Source organism: Eublepharis macularius, chromosome 10 (genome assembly GCF_028583425.1).
Source record: "Eublepharis macularius isolate TG4126 chromosome 10, MPM_Emac_v1.0, whole genome shotgun sequence".
NCBI classification, from domain to species: domain Eukaryota; kingdom Metazoa; phylum Chordata; class Lepidosauria; order Squamata; family Eublepharidae; genus Eublepharis; species Eublepharis macularius.
In genome coordinates, this window is record NC_072799.1 from 26372126 (window position 1) to 26393626 (window position 21501).

Here is a 21501-nt window from a genome sequence, read left to right on the forward strand (position 1 = left end):
ACCACTGGACTCAAACCCTGCAATATAAATACAGTGGCCACATTGGTAAAGTAATCAAGTTTGGGCACCAGTCTGTGAGCCAATTGCCCTTTTCACTGTTTCTGGATTTTTTGCTATATGAAATTAACTCCCAAGGACCTTCATGTTGGGTTGATATAGATCAGATTTAATGGTGTGTGCAAGAAATACCTGAGAATTCCTTCACCCACTTTTATGTTCTCCCTGTACCTTCTGAATTGTTGCATCTGGTAGTTGGTTTTTGTTGAAGTCCTCTAACTAGACTTTTGGCTATGAGAAAAATGCTTGCTTTCCAGAACTTATCTGCAGATACTTATATCTGCATAGTTACAAAGTGCCATTCGTATCTTTTAGGACACCTGATGGACTAAAAATCTTTTATCTATATTGTTCTATCTTTCATCGTGTATTTGTTTATTCAAAATAGTAAGAAGAATGCAAATTAATATGAACATTTATTTGGCCTTATTTCCTCCCTTAGAGAGAAGGAAATAGAGTTTAGTGATTTTCTTTTTCTTTTTTTTAACAACATAAGCTTCTGAGCTCAGAAATCTCTGCCAGAACAAGCAACATCTTGTTAACTGGCATTTAAAATATGGGCTAACTTCTCACTTCTAATTAAAATGCATTATGGAGCAAAGTCTGTCTCCTGCTTCACACGTGGGGGTGGAGAGCCTCACAGGGGTAGAACAGGTGTGGTTGCCGTGTACAGCAGAAGAGACGTCTCAGGAGACCGAACACACTCTTCAGTGTTGCAGGCAGGTGTATTCTGTGGCTTTTAATAAATACCGCCGTTATGGTATGTAAAGAGCAATCTGCATTCATGTTCACAAAACAAACTTCCTTTCACAATATCTACAGCACATATTCAATCTCATTCTCTCTCACGTACGCATGGCCAGTCCATATTGCTGTCATCATGTAAGGCTTCATATGTGATGGGCTCTTCCACACACCCAAATGACACAATATTTTGTGTGATATAGCTAAGGAAATATGCATCACTCATGTATTCCATCCACCACCACCCTTTTTTGCAGCATATAGATGACTAGGATCAAATATACCAATGCAGCTATTAAAGATCTTGAGCTCTGTGGAACGTCGTGTTCTGTCCAAAAGTTCAGCAGGACCAGTTCAGGTTTCGGTGGGACTGATTATCCCATAATTTGTTTAATACAGTCAAACACTGTCTTTATCATCATTGTAATTACCATGTTGAGGACTGAGTTGTGGTTTTATTGTTGAGTACCATAGATGGTTTTTTTGTTTTACTATAAATGAAAAAAGTTTGAAAAATAAAAAGTAATATATATAGATATAGATATATAGATAGATATAGATACACACACACACACACACATATACACCAATGCATAGGCAAATGTGTTGGCTTGTACAAAGTATTTACCCAGAGGGAGGGGTGTGTAGGCTAAAATTTTATTCCTGTACTCCACCACATACAGACGGGCACTGTGTGAACCAGCCCATACATCTGTCCATGTGTATAGCTATACTCCCCCAGATTCATCCAGTTTCTGATAATCACTAGCCACAAGCAAACAGCAAGAACATTTGAAGTGCATAATTGTATCCATGCAAAAATGTATTTGGTCACATCACATCATATTCCTGATTCCCATGGGTAGCCCTACCATGCAAATAAAAAAATCAATACAATGAAGCCACCCAGGGTTAGATCTCACAACTAAATATACAACTAAAAATAATTGAATTAAAAACTCCTGAAATGCAAGGCAAGCAATGTCTATGTAGATTTTGTAAATTAAAAAAAAAAGTGCTGATTGAGATCTCATGAGACCAAGTTGCAAGATCTTGGCCCCCATTTTTGCTGGGGAGTCCTAAGCAACATCATCAAGACCCCTGCTTCATCTAGAGGCTAATGTGGAAATTACTAAAGGGCTTAGGGGCAATTCAATTCATTGATGACCTCAATTGTGTGTGTGTGTGGGGGGGTGCCTAGTGGCCTCATGCGACATCACCAAGGTCCTCTGCTTCAGATACAGTTCTTTGTAAAGGGCCATAAGTCCTTCATAAAATTCTGAAGAAATTTTTAAACTGGGCTATATCTAGGCTTGGCTATATCATCTGAGGGTTTCATGCCAATCCAGACATGATGAGGAAGTAAGTGGTGTATGGTGGAAGTGAGGTAGAACAGAGTGGAGGAGAAAGAAAGATGGAGGGGGAGAAAAAAGTGGGTGGAGGCAGAAGTAGATCTGGAACAGAGTTGTTTTCTGTTGCCCCAAAGAGTCGGACCAGAAACAGTGGGTTAAAATTAAAGCAAAAGAGATTTTGGCTAAGTATTAGGAAGAACTTCCTGACACAGTGGTTCCTTAGTGGAACAGGCTTCCTCTGGTGGGCTCTCCTTCCATGGAGGTATTTAAGAAGAGGCTAGATGGCCACCTGACAACTGTGATGATTCTATGACTCAATATGAACGTAAACAGATCGGGAGAGGGAGGACATGAAGGGATGAGACGGTGCTAGACTCTCATGGCCTTTTCTTTCATGGCCAGGGTAATATTAATTGCCACCTTGAGGTCAGGAAAGAATTTTACTCCATACCAGCTTGGTGAGAGATCCTGTAGGTTTTTTGCCTTCCTCTGGGCACGGAGCAGGGGTCACAGCGGGAGGTGGGGGGAGATGGCTGTGAATTTCCTGCATTGTGTAGGGGGTTGGACTAGATGATCATTGGTATGCCTTCCAGATATGTTTCTGTGTTCTAACAGAGGGAGAGAAGACAGATCTGGAGCAGAGGGAGAAAAGGGACTGGGATTGCGTATTTTGTGGAATTAGACTATCTTTCTAGACTGGTGTCACATTTTCTAGTCTCCAGCACACCCCAATGTGCACATATGTTCAGATGTTCCCTATTTGTAACAGCATAGCAGGGTGAGAATGCCACTAAATATTTATCCCTGATGTTCCTCTTCACTCCATGGAAGGAGCTTTTTTTTTTTTTTACTTGAGCAGAGGGATGAAAACCTGTATACCCCCCTCACAACCTGCAGTGGTGCAGACAAGAATTCTGCCTTCTCAGTCTTTGTAATGCATAGAACCCTTTCTGTATTCTTAAACCTATGAATACCACCAAAGGCATATATGACCTGTAAGAACAGTAATTCCCCGAAAACATGGCATACAGTGACAATAGAAAAACTGACCTGCAAATTCAGGGAACTCAAAGTCAAGGCAGGACATTATTTAGTTTCAGGGTATTTTAATCATCTGCAAGGTTTTTTTTCTGGGAAAAGAGGTGGTGGAACTCTCAAGAGGGAAATGAGGGTGAAACACATGGGTACCCTTACAAAATGACCATTTCCTCCAGGGGAACTGATCTCTAACTGGAGATCAAGGGGTGGGTCCTCTGGGCATGTGAGGTGCTGGAACTCCGTTCCACTGCGTTCCTGCTGAAAAAAAGCCCTGATCATCTGACTTGTGATCACACCGTATCATAAAAACATTTCTTCCATCACAAGGAGATCTCTGAAGACCAGTCAGGATATATGCATAGACTAGCATGCAGGGAAGAACAATGTGGTTGACATTACTTGTACTAGAAACTCTTTAAGAGGTATGTTTTTGTTTTTTTCCTTCTCTTTGGATGATTTTACGCATTTAAATCAAGCAAACACCAGCTGTTTCATTCAATATTCGTCACAACATATAAGGAATAGAAGACATCTGTGAATAAAAAGAACTGCATTAAATCTTCCTTTCTTGCAGCTCCAAAACTAGAACTGGAGTGGAAGGGCTCAGTGTATTCCATTCTCTGGGCTTGTTCCTCATGTCCCATAATGTTGATTCTATCCTTTGTTTTCAGATTGCTGGGAAAAGTTGTTTACAGAGTACCTCAAAAATAGGTATCTTCATGCAGTACACATATATTGCCTCTGCAGTCCTTTTGAGATAACATCCATTTTTTATTCATACAGTTGTAAATAAGGCGAAGATGTTGTCGGCTGGTGTTGCGGAAGCTGTATTGAAATTTCTCAGATCTGAGATGCCCCCTGTTCAGTTCAAACTGCTTGGGACGTTAAGAATGTTAATAGATGCACAAGGTAAAAATAAACCTGTGTTAAACGATACAGCCTTTGTTCAGTCTTTGATCTGTTGCTTAGTTTCATACATCAAAAGAGAGGATTAAAAAAAATCCTTCCAATAAATTGAATGCTTATATAAAGCAAGGTAAAGGTGAACAAACTGTTAAAAATCGTGTTTTGTCTCCAGCATCAATACACAAGGTCAAACATTTGGTTTATTTGAATACCCTATTGGTGTTCCCTGGCCCCAAGGAGGCCTGCCTGACCTCAACCAGAGCCAGGGCTTTCTCGGTCCTGGCCCCAGCCTGGTGGAACTCTCTGTCCACTGAGACCAGGGCCTGGCAGGATGTGTTATCATTTCACCGGGCCTGTAAGACAGAGAAGTTCCACCAGGCATGTGGTTGAGGTCAGGCCTGGCCTCCACCAGCTGAAAAATGAAAAATGGAGAAGTGTAAAATCTGAATCTTTCCCTACTAAGGTTATCTACCACCTTATTGCGTCAAGTTGTCTCTGCTGCTATTGATTGCCGCCATCTGAATGTATATTTTATATGCGAGTATATTATATTTTGTAACAGTCTATGTATGGTTTTAACTGTATAAATTAATTTTTATGTGTTTTAATATGTTGTAATCTGCCCTGAGCCCTTTGTGGGGAGGGCAGAATAGAAATCCAAAGAAAATAAATAAATAAAATACCCCAAAAATTTTCAACCATGGCACGAATGGATATATCTTATTTACTAGTGACCCTGATCTGTGGATACTTAAATCTGGAGATTGGAGCTATGAACGGACAAGACAGATCTTTGTATACTCCTGAAAAATGCCCCAGATTTGCAGAAAAATCTGAAATCTAAAAAAACACATTGGGGGTTAAAAAGAACCCAATTGATAAAAGGAGCACTTGTAGCTTTAACCTGATCTCTCAGTGGCTGTTGCTAGGCCACCGAAACAGTTTAGCCAGTATTCCAGGCTTGCTTGCATCAGTAAAAGGCAGGGAGAGGAGCAAGCCCTTTCCCAGGCTGTTTGAGCCTTTGAGGGAAAACCCATTGGGGCCAACCCCAAAAGCAATCAGCAGGCGGCTTGCTATCATGCAACTGGGATGACTCACTCAGGCTTGCTACTGCTCAACATCAGCTCCCCCTTCTGCCAAATCTAGCATAGTGTAGTGTAGTGTAGTGGTTAGAATTTCAGAGTAAGATATGGGAGACCCCAGTTTGACTCACCACTCTGCTGTGGAAGCTCACTAGGTGATTTTGAGCCAGTCTCAACCAGCCAGCCAGTCTCAACCAGCCACGGTTGATACAGTATGTGAGCTAGAGGCCTCTTGGCCATCTTCTGGGCTGATATTTGATCAATTCAGCCCACTGTCCGGGGAAGAGGTGGACAGGATTCTGCAGACAGGCCTACCACATGTCTCCTAGACCCATGTCCGTCGTGGCTGGTGAAAGCCAGTGCTGATGGACTATGGGGTTCGTTGGAAACTATTATTAATTTGTCCTTAGGCACCAGGGTCTTTCTTGGTGCATTAAAGCAGGGTGTGGTGAGGCCCCTTTTAAAGAAACCTACATTAGATCCCGCCGATTCGCTCAGTTACCGCCCAGTTTCAAATCTTCCGTTTCTGGGTAAGGTGATTGAGCGAGTGGTGGAAAAACAGCTGCAGAGTTTCCTAAAGGAGACCTCGGCCCTAGATCCCTTCCAGTCTGGTTTTCACCCATGGCACAGGATGGAGACATTGCTGGTCGCCCTAACGGATGATCTTCACAGACACCTGGATCGAGGTGGATCGGCACTGCTGATATTATTAGACCTTTCAGCAGCATTCAAAACAGTCGACCATGATCTTCTGACCCACTGCCTTGCTGATGTGGGGATACAGGAGACGGCACTACAGTGGCTTGTCTCCTTTCTCCATGGTCAGGGACAGAGGGTGGCACTAGGGGAAGAACTGTCATCCTGCCACCCACTGATCTGTGATGTGCTGCAGGGGGCATTGCTTTCCCCGTTATTGTTTAACATTTATATGCACCCCCTCGCCCAGTTGGTGCGAAGTTTCGGACTTGGGTGTCATCAGTATGCAGATGACACCCAGTTATACCTGCTGATGGACGGCCGGTCTGGCTCAGCCCCAGATGTCCTAGATCATGCTTTTGAGGCCATGACTGGATGGTTGAAGCAGAGTCGGCTGAAGTTAAATCCCACAAAGACGGAAATCCTGTACTTGAGTTGCGGGAACGTGGATTTGGGACCCCGACTCCCTACTCTAAATGGGGTGGTGCTTATACCAACCCCAAGGGTGAAGAGTCTGGGGGTGATCCTGGATGCCTCCCTGGGAATGGAGGCCCAGGTTGCTGTGGTTGCCAGGTCCTCATTTTTCCATCTTCATCAGACCCGACAGCTTGCTCCCTATCTGTCGACCCGTGATTTAACTACAGTGGCCCAAGCAACTGGGCCACAGGAGAGAGACTGCGGGGGAAGGGTGATGACAGGTCAGACAAAGGTGGGTGGGAAAGACAGAAGAAAGCAGGAACGGGGAGAGACTATGGGGGGCAGGGAAGGGAAAGAGGACGTGGGGGAGGGGGAAATGAGAGGCTCCCCCTCCAAGTCTTTGTGGGTTCCCACTTATATGTGATAATTCAGTTTCAGAAGCCACTCATGTTGCACTGCTAATTCCCAGAGTACCATCTTCTCTTGAGTAGTTCAGTTAATTTAGTAACTGATATTTTAGCACTCTCAAACATATCATAAACAACACTGACTGTTCAGGTAATAAAGACAGAGAACAAAATGTCATTTTAAAAACATTTCTCCATCTCCTTGGTAAAATTGCTTTCACTGATTTCTTCTTGCAACCTGAAATCTCATTTTTTTTAAAAAAAAAATTAGTAATCAGTACAATTGTTGATTACATCTTGCGACTGTTGGTCACATATTTTAAAATAAATGTCTAGCCCTCAGCATTGCAAATGTAATTTTGGAAATAGGAGTGCAAGAATGAGACACAAAACAATCATAAAAGAAGCTGTTTTATTATTAATTATTGCCTTCCATAGTTTGGTAACCTAAATATCAAGAAGATCACAGAATTTCCAAGCACTGATCCTAATTCTTCCAATATCATTTCAATGTACTCTGCTAAGTAGGGTCTGCCATTCTGTATGTAACTCAGACATTCATGTTAGCCAACAAGATTCTGCAATATTTCCAAGGAATCCTAATAATGAATACAGTAGCTACTCCAGGCTAGACATGGGCACGAACAGAACAGAAAAAATGAACATGGTGTTCGTTGTTTGTTGCCATCCACAAACAACAAACACTGATGAACATGGTTCCGCCACGAACATGTTCATTGTTCGTGGGGGCCAGCAGGCTCTCCTCCAGCCATCAAGATCCCTACTGCACCACTCCCAGAAACTCTACCTGAGCAGGCAGCAGGAAAGTTACCCATAATAAATAATAGCTTGGCCCCAGAGCCTGGCAGCAGCCCTGGAACCTGAAGGGGTAAATCCACATCCCACCACACACAAAGAAAATTCAAGCTCCAATGCACTCACCCTGTCTCTCTAACAGCAGCTGTCTCTCCCTGAAAGCCAGCGCTAGGAGCCCCCCTCCCCCCTGGTCTTTTCCTCTTGTAACAAATTTGGAGCTCCAGTCCACACTTAGAAGGAAGACCTACCTATCAAGCTAAATTGGGCTTAGATTGGGGTTTCCAGGGCAACAGCAGGAGTTCAGACAGAGTTCAGACAATCCCTGCCTGAGTTGCCATGGGAATTGATTACAGGTGCCAGACTGTCTGGCTTGACGAACAGCAGTGAATTAGGCTTGCCATGACCACCTGTTCGTTTAGAATGGGGCCTCACGAACAGCTTGTTCACAAACAGCAGATTGGGCTGTTCAAGGGTTTTTTTTAGTTTGTATTGCTGTTCGTGCCCATGTCTACTCCTGGCTTAAACAGTCATGCATTGAGATCTTCAAGTGATGTGGTCATTTGCTAGAGAAGACTGGGACGTTCTCCTTTACCTCCTGTCCAGACAAATCTGTGTGTCGTCTGCTTCCCACTCTATATTTTTGCAATCTTTTTACTTCTTTGGAAGCCTTAAAGGATGCTGTACGACCATATGATCCTACCCCTTCTTTTTTCCTATGATCTACCTGCTTTCTGGCCCAGGATAGCCTGCCAAGCCACATGTGTCTGTTTCTGGTGTTTTCACTCCTAAGGGAGGGTTCAAACCATACTTTGCTTGTCGCAAGAAAGCTGAGGGCTTAGCCAGTGGGCTTAGAAGGATGTAAGGCTGCTGAGGAGGGGGTCTGTTGGAACTGCAGTTAGATAATCCTGTTTCTAAATAGAACATACTTCCTTTGTTCTATGGGGAACACTTAATATCACCTGCTTTTAAGTCACTAACTGCATTGAGCTCCTCTTTCAGCAATCATAGCTGAAATTTAACTAGTTCTTATTCTTACGGGGTAAGGTCCATTCTGCCCCCCTATTTCCCAACGCTTTCAAACATTTGGTCTTTGGAGTTAATGAATAAACATTTCCTATCCAAGAAACAATTGTTGTGATATATCTTTATTTGGAAAGGGAGCTCATGCTTTTAAACTGAACTAGCTGGATGTTAAACTCGGGTTTACAAGGGAGTAAAGTTGCCAGTTTGCCTGCAGAAAAATGCTCTGTCCCTTTTAAATAGAGGCTTAATGTGCGGCAATGGACATTTAAGGCATGGGCATGAAAATAAGTAACATCTCATTAAGACCCTGCTAAAAAAGGACAACCATGTTTCTTCAGGTCAGTTAGCAACTGTACAGAATAGCATGTTGTTGAAATGCATTTTTGTAAGGTTTGGGGAAAACTCCCTTTTCTTCTGTTTCAGCCAGCACACGGAGCCAAAGAGTGGCCATCTGTGTTTGGTGTTCAGTCTGTGACACAAAGTAAAATGAATTCTGTGCTGGGAATTCTAGGGAAAGTGGTGATCTGGAGCAGATTGTACCTCCTTTTGTTTCAGAAGGCAGCATCTTAATTGGCACTTTATACTGTGTGCATGTTCCTGGGACTAAGCCCCATTTAATGGGGTGGAACTTGCTTCTACGTAGACATGCATATAGGGCTGTGCTGAAAATCCCTACCAACCAGTTAGTTTTTACCAGATTCAGCTGCCAGTCCATGCCATTTTTTCCTCTTCTTTGTCTACTTTTTCTTGGCACTTTCCTTGCTATTTTGCATATTATGTGAACTTCTAAAAAAATGAAAACTGCTGCCAGTTACAAAATACCTTTTGTGTGTGTGTGTGTATGCAGCAGAAGCGGCTGAACAGCTGGGAAAGAACGTAAAGCTGGTTGAAAGGCTGGTGGAGTGGTGTGAAGCCAAGGATCACGCAGGTGTGATGGGAGAGTCCAACAGACTATTGTCTGCTCTTATACGACACAGCAAATCAAAAGTAAGCATCCTTTTTTTAAAAAAAAATCTAAAATATGTTTACCATTCCACTGCTTTTGTGTGAGAGATTATTTTCATTCCATTATGCAGGCAGGGAATTGAAGGCAGAGGGTTTGGCCAAAACCTCTCTCATTCGGCCATTTTAGGGTCCAGTGGGTAGAGTTCTGAACGTGGACGTGCTAGTGATGCTCAGTCCACATTTTGGGCTGAAGAGAATAGGAAGCGGATGGATGCTATGAGAAAGGGACTAAAGAGGTTGTAGGAAGAGAAGACAGAGCCTGTTTAAGAACAGAGGAAATAATCAGCTGAGATGGGACACTGAAGCTGGATTTAAAAACAGTCAAGATCCAAGGCTAGTTGTAGACTGAAGTTTAACTGGGACACAAAATAACATAGTGAAAGCAGTTGAATAGAACCTGTATTTGAGGTGTGTGCATTGCATCTTCAAGACAGAGAAATGGAAACATTCTGCTGTTAGCACTTCCACATGTGCAAGAACAATATTTTCCAAGGACCCCTTATGCACACAGAAGTGCTAGCAGTAAAAGGAAGCAGGCAAGCAGCGGAGGGAAGACTATGCAGTGGATAGAGGAAAGTGCAAGGAGAATGACGTCATTGGATCCAGGCAATGGTCTATTCACATGAGTTTTATAATTACAAAAATAATAGTGATAGGAAAAAACACATTTTAAAGGTACCAAGTCAGGTGGCAAGTCAGGTACCATCTTTCTTTGTTATAAAATAATGGTCAGATTGTGCTAGATAGTTCACTTCTTATCTCATCCTTAGTCATCAAGAAACTTAGCTGTGTGCACTAGAATAAATGCAGTGTACGCTTCGAAGGCTTACAGATATTCTTAGTAGTTTGCGTGGTCCTAGTTTCAAGGAACTGTGAGAACAGCAAAGGACATTCTGCTTTTGGCAGTTCCAGCAGAACCCATCTTCACCCAAGAGAGGTGGAGTTAGTTCAGACTAACTAAGACTGTGGAGAATGATTAGATACTAAGCTCCCTGGATGACCCTGGGCCAGTAATTCACTGTCAATATAACCTACCTCATAGGGTATTTTTCAAGATAAAATGGAGAGGTGAGAACCATATATGCCCCCATGAGCTCCATACAGCAAGGATGGGATAAACATGTGATAAAATAGAAGATATAATTCATGCAGTTCAACCTGAATGTACTGATTACCTGTTGGGAGAGGGGGAGGAGACACCTGGACTGAACTCTGTATCCCCCCCTTTCCTCTGGCATAACAGAAGTTGGGTGCTGTTAGGACTAACAGTAATCTAGAAATAAATTCCTACAGTGTATCCAGTCAAAGCTACAGCCCTTTTCTTCTGGGAGATGAAGAAAGTCCCAACCTTCTGTTTGCATTTTTTTCTTGCATGCAAAATGTTATAACATAATTTTGTTAAGCACTTTCTTGGAATATAAACTAATTTCTACACACTTTGATGGGTTTTTGCTTGTGGCTGAAACAAGAAAGAGAAGCACAAAAGAATGCCTTTGTTGCCGCTGCAGCATTTCCTTTTACTTAATCATCTTATTCACAGTCAGAACATCAGATCTACCAAGGGCATGTCATCATCAAACTGGGTTACCAAAACTAAAGCTGCAAAATAAATGTAATTGATGTCTGTGATTACCATAGATGCAGATAGATATTTTTGCATCTCCAGCAGTGGCAGAGAACGAAGAATGTGTGCTCCTTGGCATAACGTGCTTAAAAAGCTCTTTCCTTCCGTTGTTCTCCTTGTTTGTTATCTCAAAATCTTGGACGCAAGGGGTTGGATCCCACAGATGCATTTTGTTAAGCACAGAGCTTTCTTAGTGCACAAGGAACTGTCTGCTGATTCAAGAGCCTGCTAGCAAGACGGCTCTGTGGGACTCCATCCAACATGATGAGGTAGTACGTTTCATGGAAACATCTGAAGAGCGGTTCTCAGGTGCAACTGCATAGGATTTTGGCGTTGTATGTCTTTCTGATTGTTTAAGGCAATGTTTATGCACAGCTGTCAACTAGCTGTCACAGTTCTCCTAGGTCTGAACAGCAAGAATTGCTGGTCTGAAAATGAAACAGTACATGAAGGCAAACATCTACGACATAGTTGCTCCGTACAAATTCACCGTGGAGCACATGGGGAGAAGGTCATCTGCACCATACGTCTCCACAATGAGACAAATTATTGTCTCAGAGATACTGCTGAAGCACATTGACTACAAAGAAAGGCTAAAGAGCTTCCCTGAAGGATTGTGCCCTTAGCAGTTTTAGGAAGTGTGGATAGGAAGGTGTGGAATTTTGGACTATTTCCCTTTGCATCCCCCATCCTCCTGCCCTGCCCCCCCCCATGCACACCAGTGGGTTTTTTGCCAGATAATTTTTAAAATTGGTAGTAGCTATATCAGTATAGCACTCTGACCTGGATAGCCCAGGTGAGCCTGATCTCATCAGATCTCAAGCTAAGCAGGGTCAGCCTTGGTTAATAATTGGATGAGAGACCTCCAACGAAGAGCAGGGTTGCAGAGGCAGGCAATGGCAAACCACCTCTGATAGTCTCTTGCCATGAAAACCCTGCCAGGAGTCACCGTAAGTCAGCTATGACTTGAGGGCACTACACACATACATATATCAGAATAGATCCAGAGGAGTTAGCCGTGTTAGTCTGTAGTAGCAAAACTAGAAAGGAGTCCAATAGCACCTTTAAGACTAATCAACTTTACTGTAGCATAAGCTTTTGAGAACCACAGTTCTCTTCGTCAGATGCATCTGATGAAGAGAACTGTGGTTCTTGAAAGCTTACGCTACAGTAAAGTCGGTTAGTCTTAAAGGTGCTACTGGATTATTTACATATTAGTATAGCATTGTTACACTATAGCAATCTAGCTACTACCATTTTTAAAAAATAGATGAAAAGCACACTGGTGGCTGGGGGAGAGAAATGGTATGGATGAAGGGATACCATGGGGAATATGTGGCAGCTCTGTTTCAGTGACAAATGCATTTTCATTGGCCGTGAGAGCAGAACAGGTTATCATCCCCTCGGGAAGCAACCATTGTAAGACACAGAGAAATGGTGGATTCTGGATTGGCTGGGGATAGAGAGCATGATACATCCCTCCTTGTGCATAAGTCGGTATCAGTTACTCTTGTACTCCTGCATTTCCAGTTTACGCCACTTTCTAGTTGCAGGACTGGGAAAGATCTTTGTCTCTCAGCAGCTTATCAACTGCTCAAGAAAATTAAGGTGGATAAATAGACCAACTGGTGACACACCAGGTTGTTTTGATTCACGAATGGAAGGGGAGCAAACATCTAAAGTGATTAAATTGTATGTGCTGTTTATTCTGCAGCTCTTCTGTTGTATTCAGATGCAGAAGGCGTCTGCCACTCCCAGAAGGGAATGGTTGAACTAGAACATCCTGTGAGAAAAGTGAAACTGAATCCAGAGGGGCTCTTCCTCTTACGCAAGAGGTTGCACACAAGCAGTGGAGAACTGCTCGATGAAGCCCACCCCTTGCCGCACTGCACAAGCTGTGGCTTGCATTTTGTGGAACAGGACTGGTGGATAGTGTCCTGCTCACACCCCTTCAAAGCCAGTCCACAATCAATGGAGCATATGTTAGTGATCTGGTCCATTTTGTTTATCTGTAGTGCATTGCAGCCTTCCTTCAGTCCTGTGATACTTTATTTTATTTTAAAAGGATGTAATTAGGACCATTGTTCAAAGTGGCGGCATTAAGCACTTAGTTACCATGGCAACCAGTGAACACGTAATAATGCAGAACGAAGCTCTTGTCGCTTTGGCGCTAATAGCAGCTTTAGAATTAGGTGAGTATCCCAATGGTTAGTGCTCCTTAATTGTTTCAAGGTGAATTACAAGTAGCTTCTGGGCAAGTGCATGCAATTATATAAGTGTGATCAAATAAAGAGGGCAATGTTGCATGTGTTCATAGGTAACAAAGAGTAGAATTTGTTGTTATTGTGAGAGAAGAGTAAACATGGCAAATGCCTGCTTGCCCTGTTTGATGGCAAAGTTAGGGGGAGGATCCTGCAGATCCGTTATGCTAGTGGTGATGTTCTCCTCTTGCACCAGAGAATGGCTTCTTTGCACTGAAGGAGTCGCTACTAGTGGAATAGATTTGCAGGATCCCTCAATGGGTCAGATCCCACTAATCATTTTTGCAAAAGCAAGAGAGAGAGAGTTTTTGTCTCCACCCCTCATGTTCTTTCTGGGAGTCCCCCCTGTTCCCCAGGATTTGCATTTCAGGGGGGATTTGGGGCTGCAGTAGAAGAGGGGGTGGAGGAGTCATTATCCCCTGATGGAAATCATTCTATGAGGGGAGATTTTGGCAGGATCCTGCTGTTGTTTTGAGCGTAATGTTACCTATAGAAAAGCACCTTTGAACGAGTGCTATGGAGAGAAGTGGTGGAGAAGAGACCATCTAATCCTTTGCCCACCAACCCATTTCTGGCTCCATTCTTATGCTTCCTAGCAGCTAACCCCCCCAACCCACCCCCAATTTCAAAAATGTGTTTTCAAAGGCAGACATGCACTTTGAATCCCAAGCAGTTGGCCAAAGACCGTTGTCTCTTACTCATTCTCCTCCCTCCATGTTAACATTCCAAGCCAAGTTTAGTTGCTGCTTCTCATGACCACACTTTTATTCAGACAAAAATCCACTGGCTTCACAAAGTTAATGGGTGTTTTCGGAGATCCTGTTAGATGTACAGAAGGGAACTTGTTTATTTTTTTCTTCTACTTGTCAATAACCAAATGCTTATATTGGTCCCTAATCCTCCTGTGTGCCCGTTTTAGCACAACTATGAGTTCCCCCCCCCCCATTTGGTTAGTGAAAAGAAGGTATTAAAACTTAAAGGTTCCATTTGGTTAAGCAGGACATAAGGCTTTCTCGCCCTCTTTTTAATAGCAGAAGGCATCAGTGATTCAGCAGATTGCCACCAACAGTGTAGAAGGTTGGTTACTTGTGCACATTTACAGCTTCCCTTTGTTTGGATTCACAGCCACGGCAGAAAAGGATCTCGAAAGTGCCCAGCTCGTGCAGATTCTACACAGGCTGCTGTCTGATGAGAGGAGTGCACCAGAAATCAAGTACAATTCCATGGTGCTCATCTGTGCTCTTATGGGATCAGGTGAGAAGTTTTAAGGCGTTGTCCTTTACCGTCCTCTAGAAGGCCATTGGCCTGTGCATGGGATACCCTCCTCCCCGTTGAGTGCAAGAGGCTGCTTCTGTATATTGTTAAATCCAGAGATTGTCAAATCTCTCAAGTCTTAACTAAAGTGAACTCACTAAATTGAAAACACTAGGACTTAATTGCTACTGTACTATGTGGTTACCTTCCAAACCAGCTAAGAATGCTTCATAGTCCCACACTGACAGGTCATAGTTGCTTGGTTTGGAAGTTACAAACAGTCGTTGCAAACTACTGCTTGCACTGTTTCATTTAATGGGAATGCTGCAATAATTCATTTAATGGGGATGTAAGAAAGACAGAGAAGCGCATTAGCCCAGTCCAACTTCCAGTAATACAATTGCCAATCCTTTCATAGTCAGGATTAAAAAAGCTCTCTCCTGCATTCAAAACAATGTGAGTTTGGTTAGAGTGGGACTCGAGTTCCTTGAATACATGAAGCTGAAATATACTGCATGTCCCAACAATCCATCAAGATCGGTATTGTCTGCTCTGACTGGCAGGGGTTCTCCATGATCTCCAGAAGGAGTCGTTCACATCACCACTCCCTGATTCTTTAACTGAGATGCCGGGGATTGAACTTGAAAATTCAGCATGCAATGCAGCTGTTCTACCACTCAGCCTACAGTGCCAGGCAACCTACCGTTATCTGTACAACAGGGACCTACACTTAAATGCTTCCTAAAACCAGTGTCCAGGTTTTGCATGTGTAAAACACCAGGAACTGCATCTGACTCTGTTGCTAATACACCTTTACTTTAACTATTCCATGTGGCCACTGCTAGCTCTGTAGTAACCCCAGAAAGTTTGACACATTTTAGTTGTATGCTTGCATCAAGAGAGCTAAAAATCATTGCCATGAACATTGGAACCAGATCTTTGACAGAATCATTCAAAGGTGGGGATATCTGTAAAAACATTTCACAGATAACTCTCATAACTATAGTGGTTTACAATAAATTAGCTCTAAAGTGGGTGGGTGGGGGGAGAAGGGGAAATATAATGGATTTCTCCAGGCGATGGCCTACATAGGATAGCCTTAAAAGTAGCTTTCCATGAAACAGAAATGTGGTTGGTTGTTGTGGATTTTCTGGGCTGTATAACCGTGGTCTTGGCATTGTAGTTCCTGACGTTTCGCCAGCAGCTGTGACTGGCATCTTCAGAGGTGTAGCACCAAAAGTGATCACTGTGACACTGAGAGATCTCTGTCTTTTGGTGCTACACCTCTGAAGATGCTAGTCATAGCTGCTAGCGAAACGTCAGGAACTACAATGCCAAGACCACGGCAATACAGCCCGGAAAATCCACAACCATCATTCTCCGACCGTGAAACCCTTCGACAAGTAATGTGGTTATCAATTTCTCAGCTTGCAGGTGTTCCATACCACTATGGGAAAATGCTTTTGGCAACTTTAAAATGTTGAATATTTTAAAACTGAGGCACAGTCTACCAGAAAGCAAGTCCCAAAAAGGTTGAAGGCAGCCTGCCTTTTTCTAAGTGGTTGGGCTGGTCTCTGTAGCTGTTGCTGTCTTGAATTCTCGATAAAGGACTCTTGGTGGAGGGGTTGCTTCTCTCACTGCCTTCACCTTGGTGAATTAGAAACCTTCCTATTCCATCAGAGTGCTCATGTTGATGGAGGATAGTAGGAAATGGAAGTATGTATGTAGCTTGAAGAATGGCAGAGAAAACAGAACTTCCTTAGCTATCACCATCCTTAATCTGTGTGCAAAGGGAGGGAAAGGCCCAAAACAGCAGCAGTTGAGCAGATCTAGTTTGCCATTGGAGCCTATCAGTCCCCCTGAGGGAACTCCTGTTCTAGATAGCTAAGCTGCCCAGGAAGGAAGAAACATGTACTTTCCAAAGCAGAATGGCCTAGAGCTGAAAGGCAGTTTCCATTACATTCTTCAGTAGCTAAGAAGGTCTTTGGCTTCAGCTTTTTTGTTTCTTTTAACAGTCACCCAGGAGGAAGTTAGAATGTACTGGCTGATTGGAAGCAGGTGAACAGGGAGCTTGCTGCAAGAAAAACATCTCTCTCGGCAGGCATCCGTTGATTAGGAACAGCTCTGTTGGTTAGGGAGCCTTTGTGTGCCACTGCCGTTGCCTAAGTCAGCCCCAGTAGAATACAGACTGTGTTTACCTAGTTTGCTGCTGCATGGCATCACTGCTGCTAGTGCCTGAAGCAGCCTCCCCTGCCCCAAGCCCTGCCTATTCAGTTACGCATTAGCAGAATTCAAGATGTACTCAAAACACAAATAATTGACCATCCGTGCAGGTGCACTTTCCCCATTCTTCCTGACAAGAAGCCTGTGTGAATTGTACCCACCATCTTGTATATTGCAGCAAAACTCTGTGCATGAATTTCCCCCCTGATACAGACCCTCTCAACATGCTTTTTACTAATATACTGAATAATTAAATGATGGGATGTTAGTGAAAGCTTATCACTGACATGAGTCTTCAGCTGCTTCCTCAGTGGCATGAAGATCTGGCAGAGCAAACAGGAGAGAGGAGCTGCTTGCATCCTGTACTAAGGAAAAATATGTACTTCACATTAGAAAAAAACCCTCTCTTTTGACACACTGATGGGCTATCTTACTGCTGGCACACGAGAGGCTTAAAAGCTTGATGCCAAACCCATTCAGCCCTTTGGAACATGACCTAACTTTAGCATTTGTTCCCACTTCCTATACACATATTTACATATTTACTTTTTTTTTTTTAGAAAATTTTATTGGTGAGTATACTTTTCAAATTCAATACATACATTCCCTCAATATCTAATTAACCCTATCCCCCACCCTTTTCCTCCTCCCTCTCTATCGACTTCCAACAGCTTTCCAACCCTTACCCCCTCTTATTACTTGATAATTCCCTTAGTCTAAGCACATTCTAATTTTTTTTCCAGGTATTCTATCATATATATCAAATACCCTATCAATATAGCATGCTTCTATCAATTATACTATCAAATATTCTATCAGTATAATATACATCTATCAATTATACTATCAATATAGTATAAATCTTATACCCCTCAGTATAGACCAGTATGATATAATATAATATATAACAAAAGTCTTAGTTTAAACATATTCTATTTCTTTTAAACATATATTCTATCAAATATACTATTGTCATTATAATATGTATTAACACCCCTACTGTGCACCCTGCCACCAATGTGGCACCGCACACAGCACCATACTGCACATCCATTATATAATATACAATCTAATCTACCAACATAATAGTATATATAGTATGCCCCATCAGTATATTTGTTTAACTATTCCCTTATTCATATACTCTGATAAAGGTATTACTTATCATAACCTCCCTATCTTATTCTTTAAAAAATCAGTTCTAAATTTCATCCCTCTTCTGCTATATTATAATCCAAGCTTAGATTAAAATAGATATAAATTCTTAATGGTAAAGTCACTTCTCTCTTCTGTTTAAAATGTCTTGTTTCAAAAGTTCTCAAACTGCCACAGTTCTCCTTTCACATCCCATTTTTTTTCCAAAAATTGTTTCAGTTTCGCCCAGTCCGCCAAATACTGTCCCGGATCTAGGTCTTTAAGTTTTCTTGTCATTTTATCCATCTCTGCCATGTACAGCAATTTGTAAATCCAGTCCTCTACAGTACGTACTTCTTGCACTTTCCATTTCTGCGCATACAGTAATCTTGCTGCAGCTGTCATATAAAATAACAATGTTCTATTTTGCACTGGAACATTCTCCATTCCCAAATTTAGTAGCAGCAGTTCTGGGTTCTTATTTATTTGGGTTTGTAACACCTCATTAATTACTTCTATTATATCTCCCCAGTACTGCTTTGCTACTTCACAAGTCCACCACATATGGTATAATGATCCTTCGTGCTTTTTGCATTTCCAGCACTTATCTGATATTTTAGCGTTCCCACATTTACATATTTACAAATCACATTACATTCACTAAAACAAGGCAAACATTCAGATAATTCTTAAGATTCTGAGAGGCCCAATGAGAAATGGCGCAGCCTTGCTCATTTGTTACAGCGAAACCCCCAAAGGAGTCTTGTTGATATTTGATTTCTGAGAGGTAGCCATGGTAGTCTGTTGCAGAAAAATCAAATAGGCGGCCAGTGTCACATTAATCTTTAATTTTGACATAAGCTTTTGTGAGTCAGAACTTCATTAGATGCATGTGAGCTCTGACTCACAAAAGCTTATGGTGATATAAATGGTTAGGCTTTCAGGTACCGCTGAACTTTTGATTCTTCTCAGAACCTCATAAGAGGTTGATTTACGTTTATCCCATTCCGTTAGCTACACAGGTTCCCAAACCGTCCTAAAACATAATGGTGGTGAAGAGTGCCCTCAAGCCGTATCTGACTTATGGCGACCCCTGGTGGGGTTTTCATGGCAAGAGACTAACAGAGGTGGTTTGCCATTGCCTAGTCTTCCCATCCAATTAATAACCAAGGCCAACCCTGCTTAGCTTCTGAGATCTGACAAGATCAGGATCATCTGGGCTATCCAGGTCTAATCAAGAAAAGGCAAGTCACCCTCAAGCACAAATCAGCAACAGCATGCAATAAAATTATTTCAGTGGAGAGGGATTTAAAAGGCCAGTAGGAGAAAGGTAGGTGTTTTTTTATATTAAAGGTAGGCCAACAAAGAGCCTGGGGAAAAGGAATGGCTTTGTCACAAGGGCTTACCATTGGGTGCATGGATACAGTAAATTTGTGATGCCTGCTGCAACATGTGTGATCCTCGGTTTTCATGCTGTGCTCTGGCTGGTAGCAATGGAATAGTACAGGCTAGAACTCATGGAGGAGCCTTTGTTCAAAGTCATATCTTTTTCCTGGCCCTGCCTGCCCTATCTCTAGATGAAGAGGGGGAGGGCAGCACAGCAAACAAGAGTTCCCAGTAGTTGCTCTCCATTGTTTAGACTGCAAGGAAGTGAGACAGGTGGTATATTGCAAAGAAAAGGATGTTACAAATAACATCTCTCTCACCTCCCTTTCGTGGTATGCTGATTCATTCACACCAAGGGCTTTTTTCACATATGTACAACACCTTTCTGGCATTCTGTGCCCATAAAGGCACCTAGGCAACATTTCACCTCCCAGACTTACAGACCTAATATACCATCCATTTCCATGCATTCTATATTTGTATCTGACAAGATCCAGCCGACTCCTCTCATCTGCCCCTCCTGTCTCTGAGAATTGCAGTGCTGAAAAGCGATTTGTGCAACGTTCAAGGGAAGCAAAGCCAGATTCCGCCTCGGAAGGAAGCAGTCGTATGAAATGTTGCCTCCGTTCAGGCGGCCTGAAAAAGCATGATTTTTCTACTGCTGCTGCTTTTCTCCCGGCCCTGGCGTTTGTGTTTACAAAGCTTCCATTCATTTCAGCTTTCCTGGAAAACTTCAGATAAAAGAGCAGCTGTGTGCATAAAGGCCCAGCAGGAAAGTAACTGTCTTGCTTCTGTTTGACAGAACTCCTTCACAAGGAAGTGCAGCGCCTGGCCTTTCTAGATGTCGTATCAAAACTCCGCAGCCACGAGAACAAAACGGTCGCCCAGCAGGCATCCCTCACAGAGCAGAGACTCGCCGTGGAAAGCTGAGGAAGGGTGCCCCATTCCGCATCATATCTCATCACGGATTTCACCTGCGTCCCGTCCAGCTGCTGCCCCTGCTTCGTTTCCCCCACCCCAACTGTGTCACTCGTGCATGTATGTAACATTCCCACACAGATCGAACTGCTGTAGGTACCCTGTCCAAATAAGATTTCTAAAAAACCCACAGCTGATTGTCATAACACAATCCTGTCTCACACACACCACAGGTGTGCTCTCACACACAGTCTCTGGCACTGTCGTCGTTCTACCTGTATTCTCGTTGCTTGGGCCACATAGTAGAATGTGCATGTTGTAGACCTAGAATACTGTAAAAGTGGTACTACTGCATTGATGACTCCTCCCCTCATTCCCCCCCTCCCCACTCCGTACACCTGTGTACTGCTAACGTAGGGACAAAACAGGAGGCAGCAAGACCAGGCTGGACTGCCTGTGAGGTGAGAGTCAGAGGGGGAAGGGGAGGCACCTTCATTCCGGTGCTTTAGAAACAAAGAGGGGTGAGTGAAGGAAGTCTTGCTGCTCATTCACTGGTCTTGCCTATTAATGTCGACCCTATGGTACCTAGAGGTAACAAATAAACTCCAGTGCTCTCACACTTTACCCTGTGGTTTGTCCTTTTTGAGGGGTGGTGGTGGTGCTGTACCACTTTTAAGTTACCTTCTAACAACACTCACAAACAAATCACGGGTGGCATGGTTGCTGTATCTCATTTCTAAAACACTTAGGACTAATTCAGATATGTTCATGCAGTACAGTCCTACCCTCCTGAGACCATACTTCAGAAGACAAATTTGGTTTCTTTTGTACTTCACAGTAGTTCAGTCTGTGAAAGTGCTTGCATGTTTGAATTGGTTTTACACACATTTTACTGGATCAGAGCATCGGTCCTTCAGGGTCACTGCTATCACTCAGTCTAGCAGTGGCTCTCCAGGGCCACATGCAAAGATCTTCCATATCACCTACTCCCTGGTCCTTTTAACTGGAGATGGTGGGGACTGAACCTGGGGCCTTCTGCCTGTGCTCTAATACTGAGCCATGACTAGAGATGGCCACGAACAGGGGGGGAAACCCGAACACGATATTCGTTGTTCGTTGGGATTCAAGAACATCGACGGACATGACATGTTCACAAAC

General features: G+C 43.0%; 1 protein-coding gene across 4 annotated transcripts in view; it reads left to right on the top strand.

Moving 5' to 3' along the window:
* The window catches only part of RAP1GDS1 (Rap1 GTPase-GDP dissociation stimulator 1), a 134652-nt gene extending 113685 nt beyond the window's left edge, over positions 1–20967 (top strand). For 3 of the 4 annotated variants that reach the window (XM_054990561.1, XM_054990562.1, XM_054990559.1), the window contains exons 11-15: positions 3975–4100; positions 9386–9525; positions 13233–13359; positions 14554–14682; positions 20228–20967. In XM_054990561.1, coding sequence (XP_054846536.1) covers positions 3975–4100; positions 9386–9525; positions 13233–13359; positions 14554–14682; positions 20228–20355 — 650 coding nt within the window. In that variant the 3' untranslated portion in view covers positions 20356–20967. The remainder of the gene's footprint in view (positions 1–3974; positions 4101–9385; positions 9526–13232; positions 13360–14553; positions 14683–20227) is intronic. The other variant, XM_054990560.1, reaches the window with a different exon arrangement.
* Positions 20968–21501: the final 534 nt, after the last annotated feature.